Source organism: Jaculus jaculus, chromosome 8 (assembly GCF_020740685.1).
Source record: "Jaculus jaculus isolate mJacJac1 chromosome 8, mJacJac1.mat.Y.cur, whole genome shotgun sequence".
Taxonomy (NCBI): Eukaryota; Metazoa; Chordata; class Mammalia; order Rodentia; family Dipodidae; genus Jaculus; species Jaculus jaculus.
In genome coordinates this window covers 15,984,679-16,010,857 of record NC_059109.1, presented here as the reverse complement: position 1 = coordinate 16,010,857, position 26,179 = coordinate 15,984,679, and the positions used below count along the sequence as shown (strand labels likewise).

The 26,179-nt window shown below is 42.8% G+C and overlaps 1 protein-coding gene across 1 annotated transcript in view; it reads right to left on the bottom strand.

The window, feature by feature from the left end:
* Window positions 1-988: 988 nt before the first annotated feature.
* Rhag (Rh associated glycoprotein) overlaps window positions 989-26,179 on the bottom strand; it is a 28,514-nt gene continuing 3,323 nt past the window's right edge. Inside the window, exons 2-10 of the mRNA XM_045157569.1 lie at window positions 14,915-15,098; window positions 13,820-13,970; window positions 10,224-10,371; window positions 9,810-9,976; window positions 7,567-7,704; window positions 5,930-6,051; window positions 4,753-4,826; window positions 3,992-4,065; window positions 989-1,063 (exon numbers count right to left, since the gene is read on the bottom strand). Coding sequence (XP_045013504.1) covers window positions 989-1,063; window positions 3,992-4,065; window positions 4,753-4,826; window positions 5,930-6,051; window positions 7,567-7,704; window positions 9,810-9,976; window positions 10,224-10,371; window positions 13,820-13,970; window positions 14,915-15,098 — 1,133 coding nt within the window. The remainder of the gene's footprint in view (window positions 1,064-3,991; window positions 4,066-4,752; window positions 4,827-5,929; window positions 6,052-7,566; window positions 7,705-9,809; window positions 9,977-10,223; window positions 10,372-13,819; window positions 13,971-14,914; window positions 15,099-26,179) is intronic.

The window sequence follows — 26,179 nt, the reverse complement described above, 5'->3', positions numbered from 1 at the left end:
CTCATCTTATTATATAATAATATTTAATTATTTTGAGATTTTATACAAAATAGACCTTATTAGATAGCTTTTGAGCTCTTATTACAAATAACTATGAAAATGGTATTAAGGATGTCAATATTCAGCTGGGCGTGGTGGTGCACACCTTTAATCCCAGCACTTGGGAGGCAGAGGTACGAGGATCTCTGTGAGTTCGAGGCCAGCCTGAGACTCCATAATGAATTCCAGGTCAGCCTGAGCTAGAGTGAGACCCTACCTCAGAAAAAAAAAAAAGTAAATATTCAAGCAAAGACTTAATGATATTAATGACCTTTTAAATTTAAAAAAAGTACTAACTAGAACAATATGGTTACTTTGTAACATACACATGTATTTCTCTCATTTTTCCTGCACAAGTTTCTTCCTATGTAGTATTGTTTCATTGACTTCAGTTTTGTAATCTTGAAACTGAACATGGTATTTACATAGAGAAACAGAAGAGAAGATAATGGAATGCTGTAACAAAACAGAAGTTGTGACTATCTGGAGGAGAAAGGAAGGCAGAGATGGAAGGGGAGTATGGGTAAGGTAGTGGGAGAAAGGCATGAATGAGAGCAAAATTTAATTCCGCCTAAGTAGGACGATGTTATGATGAAACCCATTACTTTGTATACTAACCTAATAACTTAACTTTAAAACATACAGTTGAGAAATATTGGCTTCTGTTTAAATTATCCCTTTGGGGAAAAAAATTCAAGACTATATATCAAGTGTCCATTCTGTACTGAACCACTTGCAAAATCATTCTTGCAGTCTTGAATGGAACCCATTGTATGATGAGCACATCTGATCAACTAGCAACCATTCAAATGCCAAGAGATGGCACCAGAAATAAAGGCATATTATTATACTGCTAAGTTGGGATGTATCCATATTGTCTGTGTTTTCTTTGTTGGTTATTTCAATTTTACTTGAGAAGGGGGAAGGAAGCCTAGCTCAGGAACGGCCCTTAGACTTCAGGTTCCAGATGGTTGTGGTGCTCATGTTGAGGGAAGAGATTATCATGTTCTCTGGACTTTGGGACCTGGAAAGTAAATAAGATTGGCATTTTAATAGTTTTTCACTGAGCCTGTCAGAAGTTAATATTAAAATGAAGGTATTCTCAGTAATTATTATCAAATATTAGAAAAAAAGAGAATAAAAAATTTTTGAGATGAAGTAAAATACTAGAAGACATATTTATTTCCTCTACCCTAAATACATTCTCTATTTCCCAAAACCAGACCCCCTAAAACTCCCACTGAAGTCACCCAAGTATCTACCCCTCTCAAGCTGTGCAGAAAGTACTTTGGGAGAAAATGCCAGTAGGAAGTGGCGCATGAAATGATGCCGATGTTTTGTTAAGCATAGGACCTGCTGGTGTGTTTTCACTCGGTCTTCAACCATACATACTGGGCTGTTTTGTTTTTTAGTTTTTTATAGTATCTCATAGTATTGTCAAGTATTACTGCCATTTCTAATGACTGCCTTTTAAAAATTAGTATAAGAAAACTGAAATGACATTTGTCAACTAAATTATTTTAGAACATACCTTAACTTATGATTTCTGTCTGGCTGGATGCACTGCCTCTATCCATGAGTGAGTAGACAGTTCATTCTGCTTTGTCATAACTACGCCACACAAGCAAGCTGACCTGAATCAAAGCTCTCACTAGTGGAGTTGGATGGTAAGGGAGACCTACCTCTCCTAGGAAGTGGTAGGTGTAAATACTGCTAAAGCACTAAAAAATTTGGTCAAAATTGTCATTCGTGTTATTGGTAACTTCTTTAAGTTTACATTGTAGAACTCCTAACATCTATTATTCTCTAAGTAAGCAAGCATACGGGGATAGGGGAATTTGACTGTCCTTCCTGCTCTGGCTGCCTGGAACCAAAGGGCTGTCAGCGTAACGTCCAGCTCCTCTCTTACGCCAGCACCAGAGCTTAACTGTCTGCGACATTCCACGCACGTCTTGAGACTTACCACCGCTGACTACTCTGGCTCCAGAAAGTGCAGCCCTAACCAAGACTGCTTGAAACAGGTTATGCCAGACATTTTGCTATATATATATATATATAAAAAGACTCAATAAACCTAGATGACACTGCAACCATTTCCATTTGGGCCAGAGAGACTGCTATAAATGGAACCAAGAGGTAAGGCCATGATTTGTCACCAACCTTATAGACTGTAATTGTTGCTAGAAGGCAAGGCTATAATTGGCCCTCACAAATGGCTATGATTTGTCCAAACAACCCCTTTTCAGGCTATATAAGCAGGCCGCTCAGTCTCACTCAGTGAGTCAGCTAGGCAATGCTCCCTGTGTTACAACTGCCGACCTAACAAAAGACTTCTCTTGAGTGATCTTCATTGCCTACTTCCAGGGGTCCAAGAAGAGCTGGTATCATAAGGGAAGCGGCACACAGGACAGAGAGGGGGTAGCAGCAGAACGAGAGAGGGAGCAGAATGTCCAAGGAGTTAATAGGTGAGCAGTAGGCAGGAAAGCAGCCAGCTGCTTGCCAGTGGAAGCAGCACACGCAGCTGTCGGAACTGGTCGCAGCGCAGACCCAGACGCACCCACCTGGTACTTCGTTCTGGTTCCTGACTCCCAAATAGCACTGGGGTTGGGGTACTGCTAGTGGATATCCCAAACAGGGGCTGGCACCCTGCGGGGTTCACAGTGGTGGCCAAGGCAGCTGAATAGCTTGACAGTGGGCGGGACAGCCAAAAGAAGGTGACCAGAAATAGAGCTGATGCGGGCTGGAGAAGTGGCTTAGCGGTTAAGTTCAACCAGGTTCAACTCCCTAGAACCCACGTGAGCCAGGCACACAAGGTTACACGCGTACACAAGGTGACACGTGTGCATAAAAGGTGGCGCACATGTCTGTAGTTTGATTTCAGTGGCTAGAGGACCTGGTGCGCCAATTCTCCCTCTCTCACATTAAAAACATTTTATTAAAGCCGGGCGTGGTGGCGCACACCTCTAATCCCAGCACTCGGGAGGCAGAGGTAGGTGGATCGCCGTGAGTTCGAGGCCATCCTGAGACGCCATAGTGAATTCCAGGTCAGCCTGGGCCAGAAGTGAGACCCTACTTCAAAAAACCAAAAGATAAAAATAAAAAAATTAGGGCTGGAGAGATGGCTTAGCGGTTAAGCGCTTGCCTGTGAAGCCTAAGGACCCTGGTTCGAGGCTCAGTTCCCCAGGTCCCATGTTACCCAGATGCACAAGGGGGCACACGTGTCTGGAGTTTGTTTGCAGAGGCTGGAAGCCCTGGCGCGCCCATTCTCTCTCTCTCCCTCTATCTGTCTTTCTCTCTGTGTCTGTCGCTCTTAAATAAATAAATAAATTAAATTAAATTAGGGCTGGAGAGGTGGCTTAGCGGTTAAGCACTTGCCTATGAAGCCTGAGGACCCCGGTTTGAGGCTCGATTCCTCAGGACCCACGTTGGCCAGATGCACAAGGGGGTGCACGCATCTGGAGTTCATTTGCAGTGGCTGGAGGTCCTGGCGTGCCCATTCTCTCTCTCTATCCATCTACCTCTTTCTCTCTCTGTCACTTTCAAATAAATAAATAAAAATAAACAAAAAATTTTTTTAAATTAAATTAAATTAAAAAAAATAAAAAGAGGTGACGAGAGAATGAAGGGTGGAGACTAAAGAAGGACGAAAGAATATAACAGCCAGGGAGAAGAACATGCAAAACACTGTACACCAGGAAAGTTCTAGAGAGCTGTCATGTCTACAGAACCATGTGTCTTAGACCCCAGGCTGAGAGATATAATGCTGGCCACTCACTGCCAAGGGCTAAGGCCCTATCCTGAGACACAAGGAACACTAGAAGGGTCCACTTTGCTGTCACGTCTGTCTGCCGACCTACCCATGGTCTCAACCTGGTAGAGCAAATGAGACCCTGGCCAGCTGACCCATGACAGAGCCATTATTTACACGCGTTGTTGGACTCCTGCACGTTACCTTCCAGTAAACAGAATCATCATAACAGTGCTCATCAGGTGGCTGATTCCAGACAGGTAACCTGAGAATTAAGCCTGTCCAGGAAGAGGGAAAAGAAGACATGTGATTATGAAGCTGAGAAGGATCATCTATTAGTATGGTAATTTAACACCCTGTTATGAAAATATCTGGTTGGGCTGACAATTTATGGCCAGAATGCTGGATCGTTTCTTAAAGTTTCCAGTAGACCCGTTTATTAATGTATTACGTGGAGAAAACAGAGTGCAGGCAAGGATTCACTTCTTCAATGTGTGTGTGCACGTATGTACGCACATTCCTGTGTGGGGAGACCCAAGTGTGTACATGTGTGGGCCCATGCACGTAGAGGTGAGAGGACAGCCTCAGGTGTTATCCTCGGAAATGCCACCTGCCTCTTTGTGAGACAGGGTCTCCCACTGGCCTGGAGCTCACTAATTAGTCTAGATTAATTGGATTAATTGGGCCAATGAACTCCAAGGATCATCCTGTCTCTGTCTCCCCGGTGCAGGGCACACAGACACTTCACATGGATGCTCGGGATTGAATTCAGGTTCCCTTGTTTGGAAGACAAACACTTTACCCTCAAAACTATCTTCCCAGTGCCAACAATTTACCTTTTTTTTTTTTTTGAGATAGTGTTATAATGGCCCACAAGTCACAATTCTCCAATCTCAATTTCCCAACGAACAGGTTACAGTTATGATACTACCACACCCAGACGCGTATTCGCTTTTTCTGCTCACCTGTAACCAGACCTCCGACTACCGCCGTGCCGATGGAGGAGCCCAGTGCCGCGGCCTGCATGCCTACGCTGGACCTAGGAAGCCAAATGGGAGCAGACTGTGTGTTTTCCTGGGTAACAACAAGCAAGGCTTGCTGGCTGAGAGCCCGAGGGTTGGCCGTCTTCATATCAGAGTGCTGCCGCACACACAAGCAAGGAGCAAAAACATTCGCTACAAGTTTTAATTTCTTTGGCATTCCTGAGCACTGATTACAAACTTCTTACATACAAACAAGAGACACCTTCTTCAGAAAGAGTGTAGCACTCAAAAGTCGATCCCTGACTCATTCAATAAATAGGGCTTAATAACAGTGCTGTCAGCTTCTCTTCTAGACATCGAAGGTGGAGGAATGTATAAAGCAACGTGGGCTAGCCTCACCCACTGTAAAGAAACAATTTTAATGAAACCAGAAGACCTCTCAAGAAGGTTGCAAAAGCTAAGTTTAGCATAGTTAGTAGAAAGAATTCATTGAAGACTTCTAAGTGTATGTTTACATCAGAGATAAAAACAACGGAAAAGGGGAGGGGGAAGGAATTACCAATTTTTTATAATCATGGAAGTTGTTAATTAAAAAATTAAAAAAAAAACAGGAAATAAAATACTTTTGATTTTGAAGGTGGACGTATTGATATGATAAAAGGCTACTCAAGTACATAAGTGGCCACTAAATGAGTGACAAATGAGATAGAACTGCTGTTGTATCCCAGTACTATGTGTCACTGCTGGGAGGCAATCGATAGTGTTGAAAGATTAAATGAGTGGTCCTGGGGAAAACCAGTTTGAAAACACTGGGAAACACCACTGTCTTGGTGTCTCTGACTCTTGTAAAGAGGATCCTTGCCAACTTTGGTCTGTAATGCTAACGAGAAAAGAAAGCCCCTCCATCAGTGGACATGTCGGCAAACGCTATTAAAAAGCCCAGGGAGCCGGGCGTGGTGGCGCACGCCTTTCATCCCAGCACGCGGGAGGCAGAGGTAGGAGGATCTCCGTGAGTTCGAGGCCACCCTGAGACTACATAGTGAATTCCAGGTCAGCCTGGGCTAGAGTGAGACCTTAACTCAAAAAAAAAAAAAAAAAGAAAAGAAAAAGAAAAAGGAAAAAAGTGCAAGGAAAGGAAAATCCACTTGCTTATACTCACATCTCCGACGCTCCCATGGCTATGACCACAATGCTGGCGAGAGCTCCAGTCACACCGGGCAGACCGTGCAGGTTATGGACACCACATGTATCTTGGATCATTAGTTTGCTAGCGAGAAGCGGCTGGGATTGTGAAAAGAGGAAAGCTTTTGATTCTCTTAGTCAAACACAGAGCTCCATAATGGAAGCAAATAAATACAGAAGAAACTTTTTTTTAAAAATTTTTAATTAATTAATTTATTTATTTGAGAGCGACAGACACAGAGAGAAAGACAGATAGAGGGAGAGAGAGAGAATGGGCGCGCCAGGGCTTCCAGCCTCTGCAAACGAACTCCAGACGCGTGCGCCCCCTTGTGCATCTGGCTAATGTGGGACCTGGTGAACCGAGCCTCGAACGGGGTCCTTAGGCTTCACAGGCAAGTGCCTAACCGCTAAGCTATCTCTCCAGCCTGAGAAGAAACTTTTTATGTATTAAATTTTATTGTGTACACATATGTGAGAACACATAGGTAGTAACAAGATTACTATAATGAGCTAAATTAGCAGGTCCATCTCTATAATTGCCTTTCTTTGGTTTTGCTTCTGTGACATAAATAGATAAAAGCTACTGATTAGCATGAAGTCCACCAGGCAAACATTTTAAAAATCGATATCCCTCGTGGGCGTTAGCCCTCAAACTTGTTCTCTTATATGCTTGATACTTTGTATCCTCTGGCCTATATCTGTCCATCTCCTCCCCTACCCAGAAGTTTTACTTAAAAACTCAGTCCTCATTGTATCTGCATCAAATTATTTGGAAACATTAGTAGTAAAACTGTCCTTTCAGTAATTAGTGACTTTCTAGGAGAGTGATTTTACCTTCTCACTTTCTCTTATTTATTTATTTGCATGCAGAAAATGAAAGAGAGAGAGGGAGAGAGAGAAAATGAATGGGCATGCCAGAGCATCTAGCCACTGCAAATGAATTCCAGATGCATGTGCCACTTTGTGCATCTGTGGTTTTATGTGGGTACTGGGGAATCAAACCCAGGTCATAAGGTGCAGGCAAGCACCTTAACTGCTGAACCATCTCTCCAGCCCTCACCTTCTCACTTTCTAATAACATCCTAAATCACTTAAAAGAGAGCACAAAGTATTTGGTGACACAAAAAAACAAATCAGGAACAGCAATGGAAATCATCACTGGTGCCAGGAGTGGTGGCGCACGCCTTTAATCCCAGGACTTGGGAGGCAGAGGAGGAGGATCACCATGCGTTCGAGGTCACCCTGAGAATACAGAGTGAATTCCAGGTCAGCCTGGGCTAGAGTGAGACCCTACCTTGACCCCCACCCCCGCCAAAAAAAAAAAAAAACATCAATGGAACTTCTCTTGAGGAAGCAGCACACAGCCTGAATTAGAGGTGACTGACATCACATTCTCTCCTGCTGCACAGAAGTCAAGAGCAAGCGGAGCCAGCCCATGATTGAAGCGTGACCAGTGAGCAGTGTTTCTGGATCTAGAGGGCAAAGGGCCTCCAGGGATGTTAGAAGGCTGCTTCTCTTTTTTCAAGTGGGAGAGAACAATGCAGATGCAAGGTTCTGACAGTCAGGAGCTTGTATCCCAGCAGAGACATATGCAGATATCAGGTTCACACTTACACTCAGGAACTTGTATCCCAGCACAGAGACAATTCCTGCAGTGCTCCCAATGATCATAGACGCATACGGGGGGATATTCATGTCCGCACAGGTGCCCACAGCGACTCCTCCAGCAAGAGTAGCATTCTGAATGTGAACCTGTGTGGAGGATGCAGAATCATGAGTGGGGAGAGGGGAATGAGGTGGACTATCTGGATCAGTCTTTAGTCAAAGGGTCAACTTGCCGGGTGTGGTGGCACACACCTTTAATCCCAGCACTCGGAAGGCATAGGTGGGAGGATCACTGTGAGTTCGAGGCCACCCTGAGACTACATAATAAACTCCAAGTCAGCCTGAGCTAGAGTGAGACCTTACCTCGATTTAAAAAAAAAAAAAAAAAAAAGGTCAACTTAATATATGTAATTTTTCTTGAAACAGCTTCTGGCCTCAAATTCTTTTTTTTTTTTATTTCATGCTGATTTGTAACTCACTATGTAGTCTCAGGATGGCCTCAAACTCATGGTGATCCTCCTACCTCTGCCTCCCAAGTGCTTGGATTAAAGATGTGCACTACCATGCCTGGCCTGGCTTCAAACTTTTTTTTTTTCTTTTTACTTTTAAAAAATACTTTATTTATTTATTTAAGAAAGAGAGAGAATGGGTGCACCAGGGCCTCTAACCACTGCAAATGAACTTCAGATGCATGTGCTGCCTTGAGCATTTGGCGTTACGTGAGTACTAGGGGATCAAACCTGGGTCCTTTGGCTTTGTAGGTAAGCAACTTAATCGCTATGACTTCAAACTCTTGACCCTCCTGTTTCAGCCTCCGAGGTGCTGGGATGACAGGTGTATATTACTATGCCTGGCATTTAAAAACTGAAAATATTCACTGCTCTTTTGCAGGCTGTCCCTTAATTCTGCTGATAGATTCTTTGCTGTGCAGAACGTTTTTTTTTTTTTTTGGTTTTTTTTTTTTTTTTTTTTTGGTTTTTCGAAGTAGGGTCTCACTGTAGCCCAGGCTGACCTGGAATTCACTAGGTAGCCTCAGGGTGGCCTCGAACTCACGGTGATCCTCCTACCTCTGCCTCCCAAGTGCTGGGATTAAAGGCGTGCGCCACCGCACCCGGCCAGAACGTTTTTAATTGCATGCGATCTCATTTGTCAATTCTTGAAAAATTTCCTGTGCTATTGGAGTCCTTTGCAGAATGATCTTATCTTCTCTATCTAGAAATGTTTTCTTTTATCACTTTCAGAGGTTCAGTCTTATATTAATGTTTTTGATCCATTTTTTAAAAATTTTTACGCAGGGTAAGAAATTGCTATCTAGTTTCTTTTTTATGTGAAAATTCATTTACTGGTGAAGCTATCCTTTCTTTTCTCCAGTGTATACTGTTGACATCTTTGTCGAAATTTGGTGAGTTTATTTCTGTGTCCTCTGGTCTGTGTATGATTTACAGCCTCTCCCTCCCCCAGTATCATGCTGGGTTTTTTGTTTGTTTGTTTTTACTATGGCTTTGTAGCACAGCTTGTGAGGTAAATGCCTCCAGCACTGCTCTTTCTGCTTAAGACTACTTTGGCTATTTGGGGTCTTTTATTTTTCCACATGAACTTCAGGATTGTTTCTTCTATTTTTTTTTTATTCTTGTTTCTTCTATTTCTATGAAGAATACTATTTGAGTTATTTTCAAAATATTTTCCTTTACTTATGTATTTTAGAGAGAGAGAGAGCAGTAATGGGTGCTTCAGGAATATCCTGCCACTGCAAATGGATTCCAGATGTGCACGTGCCACTTTGTCTGGTTTGATGTGAGTACTGGGAAATTGGGGGGAAATTGAACCTGGGCCATCGCCTTTGCAAGCAAGCACCTTTTACCACGCTGACCAAACTTTAGGCACACGGAAGTTGAAACAATTACTGCAGAGAGTTTCCATATTCCCCCAGGGGAGGCACCTTACATAAGCATAGAATGAGAAACTGATCACTGACTGGCACCACTGAAAGCTCTTCTTGAATTGCACCAGGCAGTCCCACTGTCATGTTAATTCCGCACAGTCATATTCAAATGCCACCTTGCAGTCAGTCATTTTTTGAGAAGACTACAGCTGGGAGAATAGAACCCACGTACACCTATCATATTATCTTTTCCTACTCTGACATGTCTTGTTTTAAGGCAGCTCAATACTGATGTGGAAGCTACCTGCTTCCCTGAACAGCTCTCACCATTCCTAACGAGGTTTCCATTGGGGATGTTATCGGCACTCACCATATCAAGCTTGCCTCGGTGCTCAACAAGGCTGGATAGTGCGAAAGCTGTGATCACGCAGGCAGCAAGAGAGAAGTAGGTGTTGACAATGGCCCTAAACTGAGGTTCTCCAGCTTCCGCAATGGCAGAATTGAAGCTGGGCCAAAATATCCACAAGAAAAGAGTCCCTGAGAATTATAAGGATTCATATGAGTAGACCACACAAGAAGAGAGCAATTTGTTCAGGGCACTGATAGTATAGTCTAATTTTAGGCTTAGTTATCTAAGAGGGGTACAAAAAGAAGAGCATTTATCCAGCACGAAGTGGCCTTCAAAGGAGGCTCCTTCAAAAGATCCTCTCTACACAACGCGGGAGCTCACAGTCCTTAGGCCTCACAGGGTAGACAAGAACCGGACAAGTGCATTTCCGCTCACCGATCATCGCGAACAAGTCAGAGTGGTAGACAGATTCTTCGTTCTCATGTTCCCACCTCAGGCCAGATCGATATAAGACACCAGCTACAGCCAGTCCAAAGTAGGCTCCAAAGGCATGAATTGTCATTGATGCCCCAATATCAGTGGCCTGAGGGGACAAAGTTGCATTCTTGTAAAAGGAGGAGAAACTGGACCAACAGTAAAAAAAATAAATAAATTGTTTCATGATGAGACACAGGATATTTAAAAAAAATAAATAAAGAGGCTGAAGCTGGGCGTGGGCGTGGTGGCGCACGCCCTTAATCCCAGCACTCAGGAGGCGGAGCTAGGAGGATCACTGAGTTAGAGGCCACCCTGAGACTACAGAGTGAATTCCAGGTCAGCCTGGGCTAGAGCAGGACCCTACCTCGAAAAACCAAGAGGGCAAAATTCTACACAAGCTCTGTAGACATATATCAAACCAACTTCGAACTGGAGGTCAAGTACTTCTCGGGTTGTGACAGTTGACCAATTACTAAACTCTGAATATGAAGAACTTCCCACCTAATTGAGTTGTGTTGGCACTGAGATGAGAATATTCCAGAAGGGCCCAGTCCTTTGGTAGGTGCTCAGAACATGCTTGGCTACATTTTTTTAAAGTTTGAGAGATTCTCAGTGAACTATTATTATGTATTGCTCTTGATACAAAACAAACAATCATTTGCATTCATTTGGCATTTTAGCTAAAGCTGACTTAATTACAACTCAGACTTGAACCCTCAGAAGGCCAGACATTTTTCCTGTGCTGTATGATCACATGAAGTTCCAGGACTGCTTTTAAGAGAAAAATTAAGGAAAAATTTAAAATGCCAAGAAACACAGTTCTATACATCCCAAGACAGGAACACTGTATAAATGTATTTACTTAAGACTTTTTAGAGTGGTACAAAGTGAAGTAAAAAGCATCTCCTGATTATGTTTCATCTTTTTTTAAAAAAATTTTTTATTAACATTTTCCATGATTATAAAAAAATATCCCATGGTAATACCCTCCCTTCCCCCCCCCACACTTTCCCCTTTGAAATTCCATTCTCCATCATATTACCTCCCCATCTCAATCATTGTACTTACATATATACAATACCAACCTATTAAGTACCCTCCTCCCTTCCTTTCTCTTTGTTTCATCTTTAAAAAAAATATTTATTTATTTGAAAGAGAGAGAGAGAGAATGAGGTAGAGAGAGAGAGAAAGAGCACCGGGCCTGTAGCCACTGCAAATGAACCCCAGATGCATGTGCCACCTTGTGTATCTGGCTTACATGGGGACTGGGGAATTGAACCTGGGTCCCTGGGCTTCGCTGGCAAGTGCCTTAACCACTAAGCCATCTATTCATCCCAGGTTTCATCTTTGAGCCTTAGACATAGATCCCCTGAAGAGCCACACTCTGCTGGATTGCATCGAGCACATCCATGTCCACACCCTCCAGCCGCCCAGCACATGAACATCCTCCACGTGGGAACCTCGCTCTGCTTCTCCACGTGGCTGCAGGGGAGTCTGAGTGGGCAGTGAATCGTGGTTAGATTTTACAGACGCCATGTAAATCTAAGTCTCCCTATAAATGCCTACATGTTTATAGGCAAAATAACTTTCTCTGGATCCACCAAATTGGTCTCATTTAATCAATACATTCAGCCTATAGGGTCCTCGATTATGCTGATCTTCTTGCCTTGATGGCCTGTCCTCTTTCTTTCCTCTCACTTCAACTCAAGGACTTCCTTTAATTCCACATTAATAATTCAAGGCTCTCTGCGTGTAGTCACTTTAAAGTACACGTCTCTTCATTAGTGACCTATGAAACTCTCACATGCCCGCTTTATTGCCACTTCTTCCTTTACTCCTCCATCTAAATTAGGTACACTTTCTCATCACCCCTACACCCCTCTATTTCGTTTTATGGATGTCTTTGGTTGGAATGCATTGAGACCTGCAACGACCCCTAAGGTTCACAAGTTGAAGGCCGGGTTCCTGACAGTCAGTGTTCAGAGGTGGGAACCCCGAGGGCTCAGATCGTCTCTGTGGATTAGACCACTGAGGAAGTCATAGGTTAGTGGACCACTGGGAGGAAATGGAAACTACAGAGGTGGAGCCTCATTGAAGGGAGTAGGTCATTGCCAGTGTGCTCTTCGAATCCGACTTTGTCCCTAGTCTCTTTCCCTGTCCACTATGAGGTGATTTGCTTTGCTCTATCATGTGCTCCCCAGTGTGACGTCTTGCCTCACAAAGGCCCCACAAACATAGACTGAATCCTTTGAAAACCATGAGCTAAAGTCAGTCTTTCCTCCCACACATTCATTTTCCTCAAGTATTTTACCACAACAAGAAAGTTGACTCATGTAAAAACGTGCATAATTATGAATGGCAAAATATGGAAATGTGGTCAGAAATATCGTATTTATTATTTTTGGGGTAAGTTAATTAAATTTTCAGGGAGAGGAAGAAATTTGACCTACTCTTTAACTAAAGCCTATCTATGCTTTTGTAGAGAGCTATTCATCTAGTAGTAGTTCAAATATAAGTAGTAATTAACCATTGATAGGTGATATTAAAAAAATCAAAAGAGGGCTGGAGAGATAGCTAAGCAGTTAAAGTGCTTGCCTGTGAAGTTTAAGAATCCAGGTTCAATTCCCTAGTACCCACGTACGCTGTAAGCCAGATGCACAAGGTAACAATTATCTGGAGTTTGTCTGCAGCGGCTAGAGGTCCTGGCACACCTATTCTTTCTCTCTCTCTTTGCCCATATGCCTCTTTTTCTCTCTTTCTCTCTCTCTCACAAATAAATAAATAACATAATTTTTAAAAAAATAGATCAAGCCAGGCATGGTGGCGCATGTCTTTAATCCTAGCACTCAGGAGGCAGAGATAGGAGGATTGCCTTGAGTTTGAGGCCAGCCTGAGACTACATAGTGAATTCCAGGTCAGCTTGGGCTAGAGCAAGAACCTACCTCAAAAAAAAAAACAAACAAAAAAAAAAAAAAAAAAACCCAAGGGGCTGGAGAGAAGGCTTAGCAGTTAAGGTGCTTGCCTGCAAAGCCAAAGGACCTTGGTTCAATTCCCCAAGACCCACGTTAGCCAGATGCACAACATGGCGTGTATCTGGAGTTCATTTTGCAATGGCTGGAAGCCCTGGAGCACCTATTTTGTCTCTCTCTCTGTCTGTCCTCCCCTTCCTCTCTCTCAAATAAATAAATAAAATATTAAAAACAAAACAACAACAAAAAGCTCAAAACAGAAAACAACAGATCAAAAGAGTTATGAAGTTAGAAAAACTGGGTTTAAATTGAGACTGAGTTAAATCATTTCACGTCAGTGGCCATTTTGCTGTGCATAGATGGTAATAATGAGGATGCCTAACCCTGACTTCTAGTAGGTTTGTGAAGCTGACCTGAAGTGTGTGCATACAACTCAGTTTTGCAGCCAGCACTCAGTCAGGTTTGTTCTTTCCCTGGTATCACGCTCACTGAGGATCATCCTTGTGTACAGCAGGGGCTTGTTACATGTGGCAGAATGATAAGAAATGATGCTTGGAAATCAGGAAGTATAAATCTCTAACTTACCTGAAATATCTCACCAACCAGATATTCATTGCCAGCAAATACAGCAATTTCTAGGATTGTCATGATCAACATTTGCACAGGACTTGTTTTTCCCAGGACAGCTCCAAAAGAAATCAGAACAGCGGCCGTACTGAAGTCTGCATTTATCATGCTGAGGGGAAAAGAAGGAATAAATTGAAGAATAGTGTGCATCAAAACAAAGCTGTCAGCAATAATGGTCATCCCAGTTATCCTGTGCGGACTTCACTCTCTGTTAGAGAATCTGATTCTCTTTTTCAGATAGAGACAGATCCTGAGGAGAGAGAATCAGCCCATCACACCTCACCAGATCCTCAGCTGAAACCATAGAGTAACTGGGGAAAATGAGCAAAAGTGCTGCTTTGTAGGTGAACCTGGTACCAGCACAAGGGTGAAGGAAATCGACACAGAGAATAATCATCTCCTACCAAACCAGATATCCAGAGACACAGAGGCTCCCAAGACCTCATCACTGAAGTAGACCTAAAACAAACCCAACATGGCTCAGGGAAATTTGTGGAAAAGGGGGTGGAAAGATTGTTAGGGCCACAAGCTGGGACATCATGCACAAAGACATTGGCCTTTCCCCATAACTGGTGGCTAACTCCACAATGCACAACCCACATTCCCCAATGAGGAGGGTCCCTGTGGAGGGGGGAGAACAGGGAGGAGGCTAAGGATGGTACCAACATGGCTGTGTACACACTGTGTACACAACTAAAAAAAAGCTGCAAGTGGAGAGCTTGAACTATGACCCTCACCCCATCTGTGGAAGTTTGGCTTTCAATGGCACAACTACATCCTAAACACCTCACCTCTTCATAGCGCCAACTTAGAGTTTAAACACCATCATATGAACTTTGAGGTGCAGAACACATCCAGATCACAGTAAGAAGCCTCCCCCATCCCCTCTTTTTTTTTTTTTTTTTTCAAGGTAGGGTTTCATTCTAGCCCAGGCTGACCTGTAATTCATTATGTAATCTCAGGGCGGCCTCGAACTCTGGGGAATCCTCCTACCTCTGCCTCCTGAGTGCTGGGATTAAAGGTGTGCGCCACCATGCCCGGCTCGAGGATTACCTTTTCATTCCGATGTGAAACGTCTCCCCGTGGCTGTGAATGAGCCCCTGGGCTATCGTGCCCCACTGGAGGCCCAGCGCAGCAAGGAAGAGGTTGAAACCCACACCGCCAAAGCCGTATTTCTTCAGGAAGGTCATGAGGAAGCCAAACCCAGCAAATATCATAATGTGCACATCTCGGAATACTGAAAAAGAAGAGAGGATGGAGGATGAGAAGTGATCGCACAGTGTGATTAGAAAGAAGGGTACCATAGCGTCTCCCATTTGTTACCTGCTTGACCATTGTTGAAAGTAAACGCAGCAGGTGCGCAAGCATTACCTGGGACCAAATGACGGCTACTCTTTCTACCTGCTGTGATGCCACACTCCTCCCGGTTGTCGCTGGTGCTCACAGCTGGACAAGTAGACGTCCTACCGACTGGCACTGGAGGTCAGTTAATTTGTACAAAGGGTAGTGCCAGGATTTGAATTCTGATCTGAATCTGCTGATTTCTCCGGTCTTTGGAACAAGGAAAAGTATAAAGATAACCAAGGGCCAGCTGGGGCCTTCCCGGCCATGCAAAACCTGCCCCCCACCCACCGTGGCCGTCAGTGTGTCTGAGTGTGGGAGACCGTGGGCTCCACCCAGCTTGCCTACTGGGGTGGAGGTTGCTAAGTGCGATTTGAATTCCCCTTTCCAGAACCCCAGGACTGCGTCCTCCCATTCATTTCCACACACTCCCGTCAGTGCGGCCTAGTGACAGCCCCAAACTCTGCATTCGCTCTGGAGAATGCTCTTGTTTTTCTCATGGTCAAGGCTCTTCCCGAGGCGAAGTCTTCACCCAAGTTGGACTCCTATGAGTGAGCATCGATCCATCTCAGGAGAGGACCACATGCTACAGGGTGAGCCCAGCCTCAAGCCTCCTGTGGGATCAGCAGAGGGCTTCCCCAGCCTAAACGCATGCCCCGTAGGTATGAATCCTTAAGGCGTTTGCTCTCATCCTGTACTTAACTGGGAAATCCCAAAATGGGAATTCCACCTCACCTATCAATGTGGTACCTCTCAACTAGCATCAACATGGGAATGGCGTGTGACCATATGGATTCATTTCCCTTTAAAAGTTGTTTTGCCACCATTTGATTTGTCTCTGTAAAAGGTTGAATTATATCATAGACTGTTTGGAAAGTGTCTTGAAGAGCATGCATAGATCTAACTAACCATGACATCACATCACCGAATCTTCCCGTGATCGCCCCTCTTAACCAAGGCTTGGACTAGATCATGTCTAAACTGTCTTCCAGCCCTGCAGTTTGTTTGTCTTATTTCACTTTGGTGTTGGATTATGACCCTAACATCCAGAAAAGTCAGGTGATGCGCTGGTAACCCCAAAGCTAATCTAAAAGTAAGGATCCAGTTTGACTTAACTCACTATTTCTTAAGTTGTTACTCAGTTATTTTCTCAGCATAGGTTCTTTTGTTAGTCCTATAACCTACTGATCTTAAAATGTTCAGTAACCGTCTAATTTTAAAATTATTTTATCTAGTTTTGTATTGTCTTACATTTGGAGAAATAATTCCACAGGTTCCACCTCCCTTCCTTTTTAATGAAAAGGCAAACATTTCATAAGTGGCAGAGAGGGTTTATGTATTAGCTGTATTTTATTTTATTGTATATTTCATTTCATTTACTATTTTTTTAAATTTTTTGTTCATTTTTTATTTATTTATTTGAGAGCAACAGGCATAGAGAGAAAGACAGATAGAGGGAGAGAGAGAGAATGGGCGCGCCAGGGCTTCCAGCCTCTGCAAACGAACTCCAGATGCATGCGCCCCCTTGTGCATCTGTTTAACGTGGGACCTGGGGAACCGAGCCTCCAACCGGGGTCCTTAGGCTTCACAGGCAAGCGCTTAACTGCTAAGACATCTCTCCAGCCCTCACTTACTATTTTTGTTATTTTTTTTATTATTTATTTTATTTTATTATTTTGGTATTCCATCCTCTTGGGTTTAATTGTTCTGTCACAAGAGGGCAGAAGCACCTCCTCATCTATTACTGAAGTTGCTATGTGTTTACCAAAGTAGGAAGACTTTGGACACTTACCTATACAAAAGGCATAGACAAAAATAAAAAGTAGGGCTGGAAAGATGGCTTAGCGGTTAAGCGCTTGCCTGTGAAGCCTAAGGACCCCGGTTCGAGGCTCGATTCCCCAGGACCCACGTTAGCCAGATGCACAAGGGAGCACATGCATATGGAGTTCGTTTGCAGCGGCTGGAAGCCCTGGCATGCCCATTCTCGATCTCTCTGTCTCTATCTGCCTCTTTCTCTCTCTGTCACTCTCAAGTAAATAAATAAAAATGAACAAAAAACAATAAAAAATTAAAAGAGCCCTTGCCTGTGAAGCCCAAGGACCCTGGTTCGAGGCTCAATTCCCCAGGGCCCACTTAAGCCAGATGCACAAGGTGGTGCATGCATCTAGAGTTCGTTTGCAGAGGCTGGAGGCTCTGGTGCATCCATTCTCTCCCTCTCTCTACCTTTTTCCCTCTTTGTCTGTTGCTCTCAAATAAATACATAAAAAGAAACAAAAAATAAAAAAAGTATGTTGGGGTTACATAATATCTTTACCTCTGCATTAAGAAAAATCAGGCAAAGTACCCAAGTTGAGTTCTGTGCAGCAAGACTCTGCCATTAATAAAATAAAGTGTTCACTTTATTTTCTTTAGGGACGTGTAGGTTGGGGAGGTGTTTCTGAGTGTAAGAATTTTCAAGACATTTGTAAATCAGTGGCTCTCACAAAGGGTGATCTTCTTACTCATTGCTGTTGGCCACGTGTGGGGACAGTTCTGGCTGTCAGCCTGATGGAGTGAGCTGGGTCTCCTGTGGCCACTAGCCCGGAGACGGGCGGTAGTGCAGACTCGCAGTGAGCTGTGCAGACAGTCCTTGGAACAGTGAGGTAACTGGCCCAAAAGGTTCTTAGTGCCACTGTTGAGAAGCTTCGTCTAAGGAAAACCATGTCTTTATAAAGCTTTAGAATATTGTAACACTTTCTTTAAAAAAAAAAATCAAAGGGGCCGGGCGTGGTGGCACACACCTTTAATCTTAGCACTCAGGAGGCAGAGGTAGGTGGATTACCATGAGTTCAAGGCCACCCTGTGACAATGTAGTAAATTCCAGGTCAGCCTGTGCTAGAGCGAAACCCTACCTCAAAAACCAAACCAAACCAACCAACCAAACAAACAAACAAAAAAATCAAAGGGATAAATGTAGACTTGACATATCCCAAATTTTTTCCCCAGAAGCTTAGCAAAATTCAGTTTTTCTTGGTCCATAATTTAAGTTATGTTTAACTTAGTATGCATAATAATGAATTTTCATATATATGTCTTTGTACTTTGCTCATTTTCACTGTCACTATCTTGTTCTGGTTCTTGTGATCACCCCCACGCCCCCCCCACATGTTCCCTTTCTCCTCATTAATAGTCCCTGATCCTATTTCTTTGAGAGCCAATATACCAAGGATAGAAACAAATATCCAGTTTCTCCTTACTTTCTTTCTCTATTCAGTTCTTTCCCTCAAAGCCATGATAATAGAGTTCTTGGATTTTACCTTAAAACATTTTCCTGAGTACTGCCATCAGAAAATAGAGAAAATGGGCTGCAGAAATGGCTTAGCAGTTAAAGCACTTGTCTGTGGAGCCTAAGGACATGGTTTGATTTTCCAGGACCCATATAGAGCCAGGCATCTGGGGTTTGTTTGCAGTGGCTGGGGCCTTTGGCATGTCTATTCTGTCCTATTTGCCTCTCTCTCTCTCAAAAAAAAAAAGTAAAAATAAAATATTTTAAAAAATAATTTAAATGGAGAAAATGGACTGGAGAGATGGCTTAGCGGTTAAAGCACTTGCCTGCAAAGCCTAAGAATCCATATTCAACTCTCCAGATCCCACATAAGCCAGGCACACAAGTTGAGACAAGCATGCAAGCTCGCACATGCGCACAAGATGGTGTACGTGTCTGGAGTTTGATTGCAGTGGCTGGGATCTCTGACACACCAATTCTCTCTCTCTCACTATCTCATTAAAAAATACAAAAAAAAAAGTAAAAATAAATTTTAAAAAGAAAGTGGAGAAATTTATTTTAAAAAAAAGGAAGAAAATGGAGAAATTGAAAATGTAATGGCAGAACGATCTCAAGGCGTCATAATTTTACGGTGTGGTTAGAGTGTCTGTGTTCTTGGCTTGGATAAGACCTTGTCCTTCCCCTTCCTGGGAAGCATCTTATTCATTGAAAGACTTCATGAGCTCTGGGAGAGGCAGTAAGGTACACTCTTTTTGAATTGCTTACTAGCTGCGTGCGCTGGAGTAACCAGTGACTTTTCCCAAACTTTGGTTTCCTCATCTGTAAAATGGGAATAATCTTACTTTTAAAAAAATTGTTGTTTATTTTATTTATTTATTTGAGAGCTACAAACAGAGAGAAACAGGCAGAGAGAGAAGGGGCACACCAAGGCTTCCAGCCACTGCAAATGAACTCCAGACGCATACGCCCCTTGTATATCTGGCTAACGTGGGTCCTGGGGAATTGAGCCTCGAACCGGAGTCCTTAGGCTTCACAGGCAAGTGCTTAACCGCTAAGCCATATCTCCAGCCCAAATAATATCTTTTTTTTTTCAATTTTAACTTAATTTTATTTTTTTCTTTTCACAATTTTTTTAATCTCATTTTTTAAAGGCTCATATGGGCATGGACATTGTCCAGTAGCTAGAATAGATTATATGTTAAATAAATCCAGGAAAGAAAGTCAGACTCAAGAGTACATATAACAGTAAACATACAATTTATCATTAGTCATTAAGAGAATATTGCATTTAGGATCAGCATTAGGGAAAAATGAGATAGTTGAACATTTAAAAATAATCAAATCTGTTTATCTGAGGCTAGAGAAATGGCTCAATGGAAAGAAAGACCTACTGTGCAAGCATTAAGACCTGAGTTCAGATCCCCAGCGCTCAGATAAAATGCCAAACATGGTGATTTGTGTGTGTAATCCCAATGTTAAAGAGGCAGAGACAGAGAGTCACTAGTAACTAGTGTAACTAAATCAGTGAGCTCTAGATTCGGTGAGAGACCCTGACAGTAAGATGTACAGATATAGAGGAAGAAACCTCTGGCCTCTATATGCACACAAACATACATGTGCCCACAGATACAAACATATGCATACCACACACACATATATGCAGAAACAACTGTTTATTTGACTCAGTAGGCATATTTTAGTGATGCTTTGAAGTAAATTCAGTTTTTCATTATGTATTTGCTACCTTAAGCTGACAGTGATTTATCTTTGATATATTAAGTGATGGCTTTACACCCTATAATATGTTCAGAGTAAAGAGAAATAAGATGTTTCATCTTGTTTTCATTGAATAAACTCACTATCTCATCAAGAATGTATTATTGGCCTTTAATATTTGACTGGTGTTAGTGAAGACAAAAAAAAAAGGTTGATGGGCTGAAGAGATTGCTTAGTGGTTAAGGCACTTGCCTGAAAAGCCAAAGGACCCATGTTCAATTCCTCAGGACCCACATAAGCCAGATGACCATGGTGGTGCATGCATCTGGAGTTTATTTGCAGCAACTGGATGCCCTGGCACGCCCATTCTCTCTGTCGCTGTCTCTCTGTCTTTCTTTCTCTCAAATAAGTAAATAAAATATAAAACTTCAAAAATGCTGAGATAGAGGGATTGCTTAGTGGTTAAGGTGTTTGCCTGCAAAGCCAAAGGACCGAGGTTCAATTTCCCAGGACCCACATTAGCCAGATGCACAAAGGTTGCATGCATCTGGAGTTCATTTGCAGTGGCTGGAGGCCCTGGCGCACCCATTCTCTCTCTCTGTCTCTCTCCCTCTTTCTGTGTCAAATAAATAAATAAAAATAAATATTTTTTAAAAAGCTTTAAAAATTCTTGACAAATTTGCTGGGGACAATAGGTTTATGTGGACAGATAGTATTTGAATTTATATTTGAAAAAATCAATGCTGGCCACATGATATGTGGTTCATCCACAGACTTTATTAGACAAATAGGGTTATATTCCAGCCAGCCTTTCCTCATCTAGACATTATTTAGTCTTTTTCATATTTCTCAATTTCTCCAAGCATGGAGCTTGCTTTTTTAAAAAAAAAAAAAAAAAAAAAAACTTTTATTTATTTACCTGCAAGCAGAGAGAGAAAGAAGAGAAACAAACAGAGAGAATGGGCATGCGAGGGCCTCCAGCAACCACAAATGAACTCCAGGCTTATGCCTTTGTGCATCTGGATTTATGTGGGTACTGGTGAATTGAACTCAGGTCATTAGGCTTCGCAAGCAAGTACCTTTAATTGTTGAGCTATCTCTCCAGCTCCCAAAGTTGTTTTAAGGATTATAACACAAGTGCAAAATCATATTGAGCTTTGTCCTCCAGGATGTTTCCATAATTTAAACGGCTTTACATTTCTGGTGATTTAGGGTTGAGGACAGACAGCGGGAAGCAGCTAGGATCACCATCACAATCATCAGCAGCAGAGTAATATCTCGTATTACTTTTCTCATGGCAAGTACCTGAACGAAAACATTAGAAATGCAGGGTTTGTTTCGGATCACAAGTCAAGAGAGCTGTCTATCATGGTGAGGGAGCCGAGGCAGCCGGGGTGTGAGGCAGCTGCTCATGGTACATCCACAGTCAGGAAGGGGAGAGAAATGAATGCTTGGGCTCAGCTCTCCATCCCCCTTTGATTCAGTTTGGGATCCCAGCATGAAGCCACCTGCAGTTAGGGTGGGTCTTCCCAGCTCAACTAACTTAACCTAGAAAGTCCTTCAGTCATGCCCAGAGATTCATCTTCTAGCTGACCTAAGAACCAATCAAGTTGACAACCTAGGTTAGTCATCACAAGTCCACCCATGGTCGGTTTGACATCCAGACATATCACCTGTAAACCATCATCCACTCTTTGTCCTCATAGGTTCGTGGCCACCTCATAATGTAAAATACTTTCAGTCTGACCTCAAAGGTTCCTGCAGGCTTTTGCAGTTCCAATGCTGCTCCAAAGTGCAGGTGAAGTGTCTCAACCTTGTAACTGTGAGCCTTTATAACAACAAGAAAAGGTACAGACTTCCACCATACAATGCCACACAGCATTCCCATTTGAAAAAGAAGGAACAGAGGAAAGATCAGAACAAAGCAGCATTTTCACACAAAATGAAAGGAAGACTAAGGGATTTTAGTGAGCAAAGTACAAGAAGATCCTTACGTGGTAAAGACTCAGCACTCTCTAACAAAACGTACTCACTCCTTATAGGCCCTTCTCTTTTAAATCTAGTTTCCCTATGTTATCTTCATATTAGCAAAGGCTAACTGTCACACTCAGGCTTAAGTACTTGTCCAGTGATTGGTAGAGACAAATCACAAACGAATTTTAATTTTTGTTTTGTTTTGTTTTTTTGAGGTAGGGTCTCACTCTAACCTACGCTGACCTGGAATTCACTATGTAGTCTCAGGGTGGCCTTGAACTCACAGCGATCCTCCTACCTCTGCCTCCCGAGTGCTGGGATTAAAGGCGTGCGCCACCACGCCTGGCTACAAACACATTTTAAAATGCCCTTTGAAACGTGTCTCAGAAGCTAAATCCCATAGAATGTATCTAGTTCTGCAAGTATCTCAGGTTCATTCATGACATGAAATAGGATAACCATGTGTATAGCACACTTCCATGGTGTGTCTAGGAATGTATGAAAATCCCAAGGTTACGGTAATATCAAATTCCACTATTTAGAAGTAGAGACACAGCGAGTTCCAGGTCAGCCAGGGCTACACAGTGAGACCCTGCCTCAGAAAACAAAGGGGAACTTCCTCCTAAAACGGAGGCATAGTAGCCACACCCAGACAGCCTGGGGGGTAATAAACAGGAAAAAAAAAAAACGCAAAATACATTCTTCTACTAAAAAGTGAAGGTGTCTAAGTCGTTATCAACCACAGCAGAGAGGGAGAGACTCGGATCTTCTAGAAAAGAGGAAACCTGCCATAATCCCACCGGGGCGCTAGAAGCCTGATTCTGCACACCCACCCCACCTGCCCAGCTGGCAGAGCTGCAGAAACAGAATCAAGTGGAGGGACTCTTTTCACTCACAACCACCTCCTCACAAAGTCCAGAAACCCGAAGAGAAAGACAGAGGGAGCGGCTGAGCGGCTGCAGGAGGAGAACTCAAGTGGGAGCAGCTCGGGTACCACTCCAGGCATCCTGCGCGCCTCCCTTCTCCCAACGCCAGTGCCCCAAGCCCCCAGAAACTCACTCGCCCGCCCCCTCCCTCCCCGCCCTGCCTCCAGCACGGCCCATCAGAACACCAGATCCACGGCGCAACAGAGAGGGACCCAGGCGGACGCTGGGCATTGGTGAGCGCGAAGCCACCCCAAAGGGCACAGGGTCTACGCCCACACTGCCAGGTACCGAGGCCTGCACCGGAAGCGCTCATCTCTCTTTCCATGTCAGGGTAAGTTGTGTGTGGCTATTCCAGGTTGGCTTTACCATTCTCAAATAAGCTGCATTTTGGGGCTGACTGTTGTCTTGGATGCTTCCTGATTTATAGGGCCTTTGTCTTTTTCTTCTGTCATTATTGAGGACAGGATCCAACTGGGCCCCAGGCTGACCTGGATGGAACCTGTTTCAGACCAGAAATCTTTCAACCTCCCAACTGACAGGATTAAGGGTGTGGGGCAACACACATCTTTAGGGACTTTTGCTGGATTAGACTGTTTGATTTAATTCCCACTCTTGCATAAATTCTCTGTGCTGGTTTTTTTACTGAATGTGTATATTGCTCAGTTGAATTTTAGAACTGGCCAGTAAATTGCTCAATCCAGTCTACTAGAATACTTGAATACAGGTAAACTCAACACCTAGCGTCGCCTCTCCTGTTCCTCTTGGAGTATAAGAGCTACACCTGGCACCTAAAACTCCTACCCCAAAGATCTATAAAGTCAGATTTACATGGCTAGGAACACTGCAGATAATTAGAAACTCAGAGATGAAGGGAACAGAACAGAGATGGACATTGTGGGACCCGCTGGGAGTGTGGAGAGAACTCAGATGAACAGAGAAGTGATTACTCCAGGAATCACACACTAGCCTGAAGGGGCAGCGGGATGAATCAGAAACACAAAATGTTTTGTGAGGCAAAAGCTGAAAACAAGCAGGGCATGATGGCACAGACCTTTGTGTGGTGGCGCACGCCTTTAATCCCAGCACTCGGGAGGCAGAGGCAGGAGGATCGCCGTGAGTTTGAGGCCACCCTGAGACTCCATAGTGAATTCCAGGCCAGCCTGGGCTAGAGTGAGACCCTATCTCAAAAAACCAAAAAAAAAAAAAAAAACCCAAAATAGAATAAATAAAAACATATTAAAAATGAATAAGAACATGTGGGATGGGCTGGAGAGATGGCTTAGCAGTTAAGGGACCCAGGTTTAATTCCCAGTGCCCACATAAAGCCAGGTGCACAAGGTGGTGCATGTATCTGGAGTTTGTTTGCAATGGATAGAGGCCCTGGTGCGCCCATTCTCTCTCTCTCTATGTCTGTTTATCTCTCTCAAGTAAATAAAATAGTTTTTTAAAAAATTTGAAAAAGAACACGTGGGAGAAGAGGGGATAAGAGGAGAGGAAAGGAGAGAATTCAAAGATTTCATGGCATAACCAGAAACAGGAGAGAAATCTCTGCTTTCAGGCCAAGCTATCTCCCATCTTTTACATGATTTACGAAGATGAACAATTTTAACATGTATAGGAAGTTAGATTGTGATCAGATTGTGAATAATCATGCATTTTAGCCTACGGGTTTTTTAATAATAAGTCTTGAAATTTAGAAATTTATGCAAATATGCCAGAACAGAAAACAGAGCTGATTTTTTTGTTTGTTTGTTTGTTTTTGTTTTTTCAAGGTAGGGTCTCACTCTAGCCCAGGCTGACCTGGAATTCACTACGTAGTCTCAGGGTGGCCTCGAACTCACAGCGATCCTCCTACCTCTGCCTCCCCAGTGCTGGGATTAAAGACATGTGCCATCACACCCGGCTCAGAGCTGATTTTTTTTAAAGCAAGAAATATATGTTGAACAATTGAGGACAAAAATATTACCTTTGAAAAGAAAACATTTGAAAAACTATGTGGCTAGGTGTTTATGTAAATAATTTTGGCAAGAGGTGATGAATTTTTAGGACTCTTTGTTCTAAGCCAGTGAAAACATCAACAGCAAGAGCAATATGTGATCTTCACTGGAGTTGGATTTTGACCAATGCACTTCTTGACCATGTGTTCAAAATCTAACTACTTTATTTTCAGATGTGGCTGTGGTGATTTGATTCTGCCACTTACAGTTATTTATAACCCATTATATCTCTATATTAACATTTACTGTTTTGCCTCTTTAAAATGGTATTGAAGCTGAGCGTAGTAGCTCACGCCTTTAATCCCAGCACTGGGGAGGCAGAGGTAGGAGGATCGCTGTGAGTTTGAGGCCACCCTGAGACTTCGTAGTAAATTCCAAGTCAGCCTCAACTAGACTGAGACCTTGCCTCAAAAAACAAAATAAAACAAAACATAACAAAACAAAATAAAACAAAAAGTATTGAGATTAATTCCTACTTCTCATAATTTTAAGGTGAAATCAACTAATAATATAGAATGAAAATGAAAATTAATGATGATTAGTGTATTTATTCATGTAGGAAAAGACTATCACCACAGGATAGTGTCTGAAACAAACCGCTTTCACTGTCACTTTCCATTCCATTGCTGGTTTCTGTAATGAGGATAATTCTCTGCTGTCAACTAGAACAGAGATCTGCCTGTCTTGTTTGGTGTAATTATCACTGTGACCCCTAGCCGACTTTCAAGGTTGTTTATAGAATGAATACATGCTAATTTCTGAAGATGCTTGTGTTTATGTTATTAACCATTTTGCGTAAAAAAAACTGTTAAATTTGAGAGGCCATATATGAGAAGGTCATTCACAATAATATATGTTCTGTGCATAAATATCACTGGGAAGATGAAAACTATAATTTTTATACAGGATTGAACATGTTACAACTGAAAATTGTTTAGAAACTCTTCTAGGAGAATGTGTATGCTCAACTTAGGTTGTACAAGGTTAGCCCTTCTTTCCTCAGGCCCATTCCTGCTCAGTCTAAATTAGTTCTTCCTGCACAATTACAGAGGTGGAATAAAGCATAATTAGAAAACCTGAAAAAAAGAATTACCAGCTT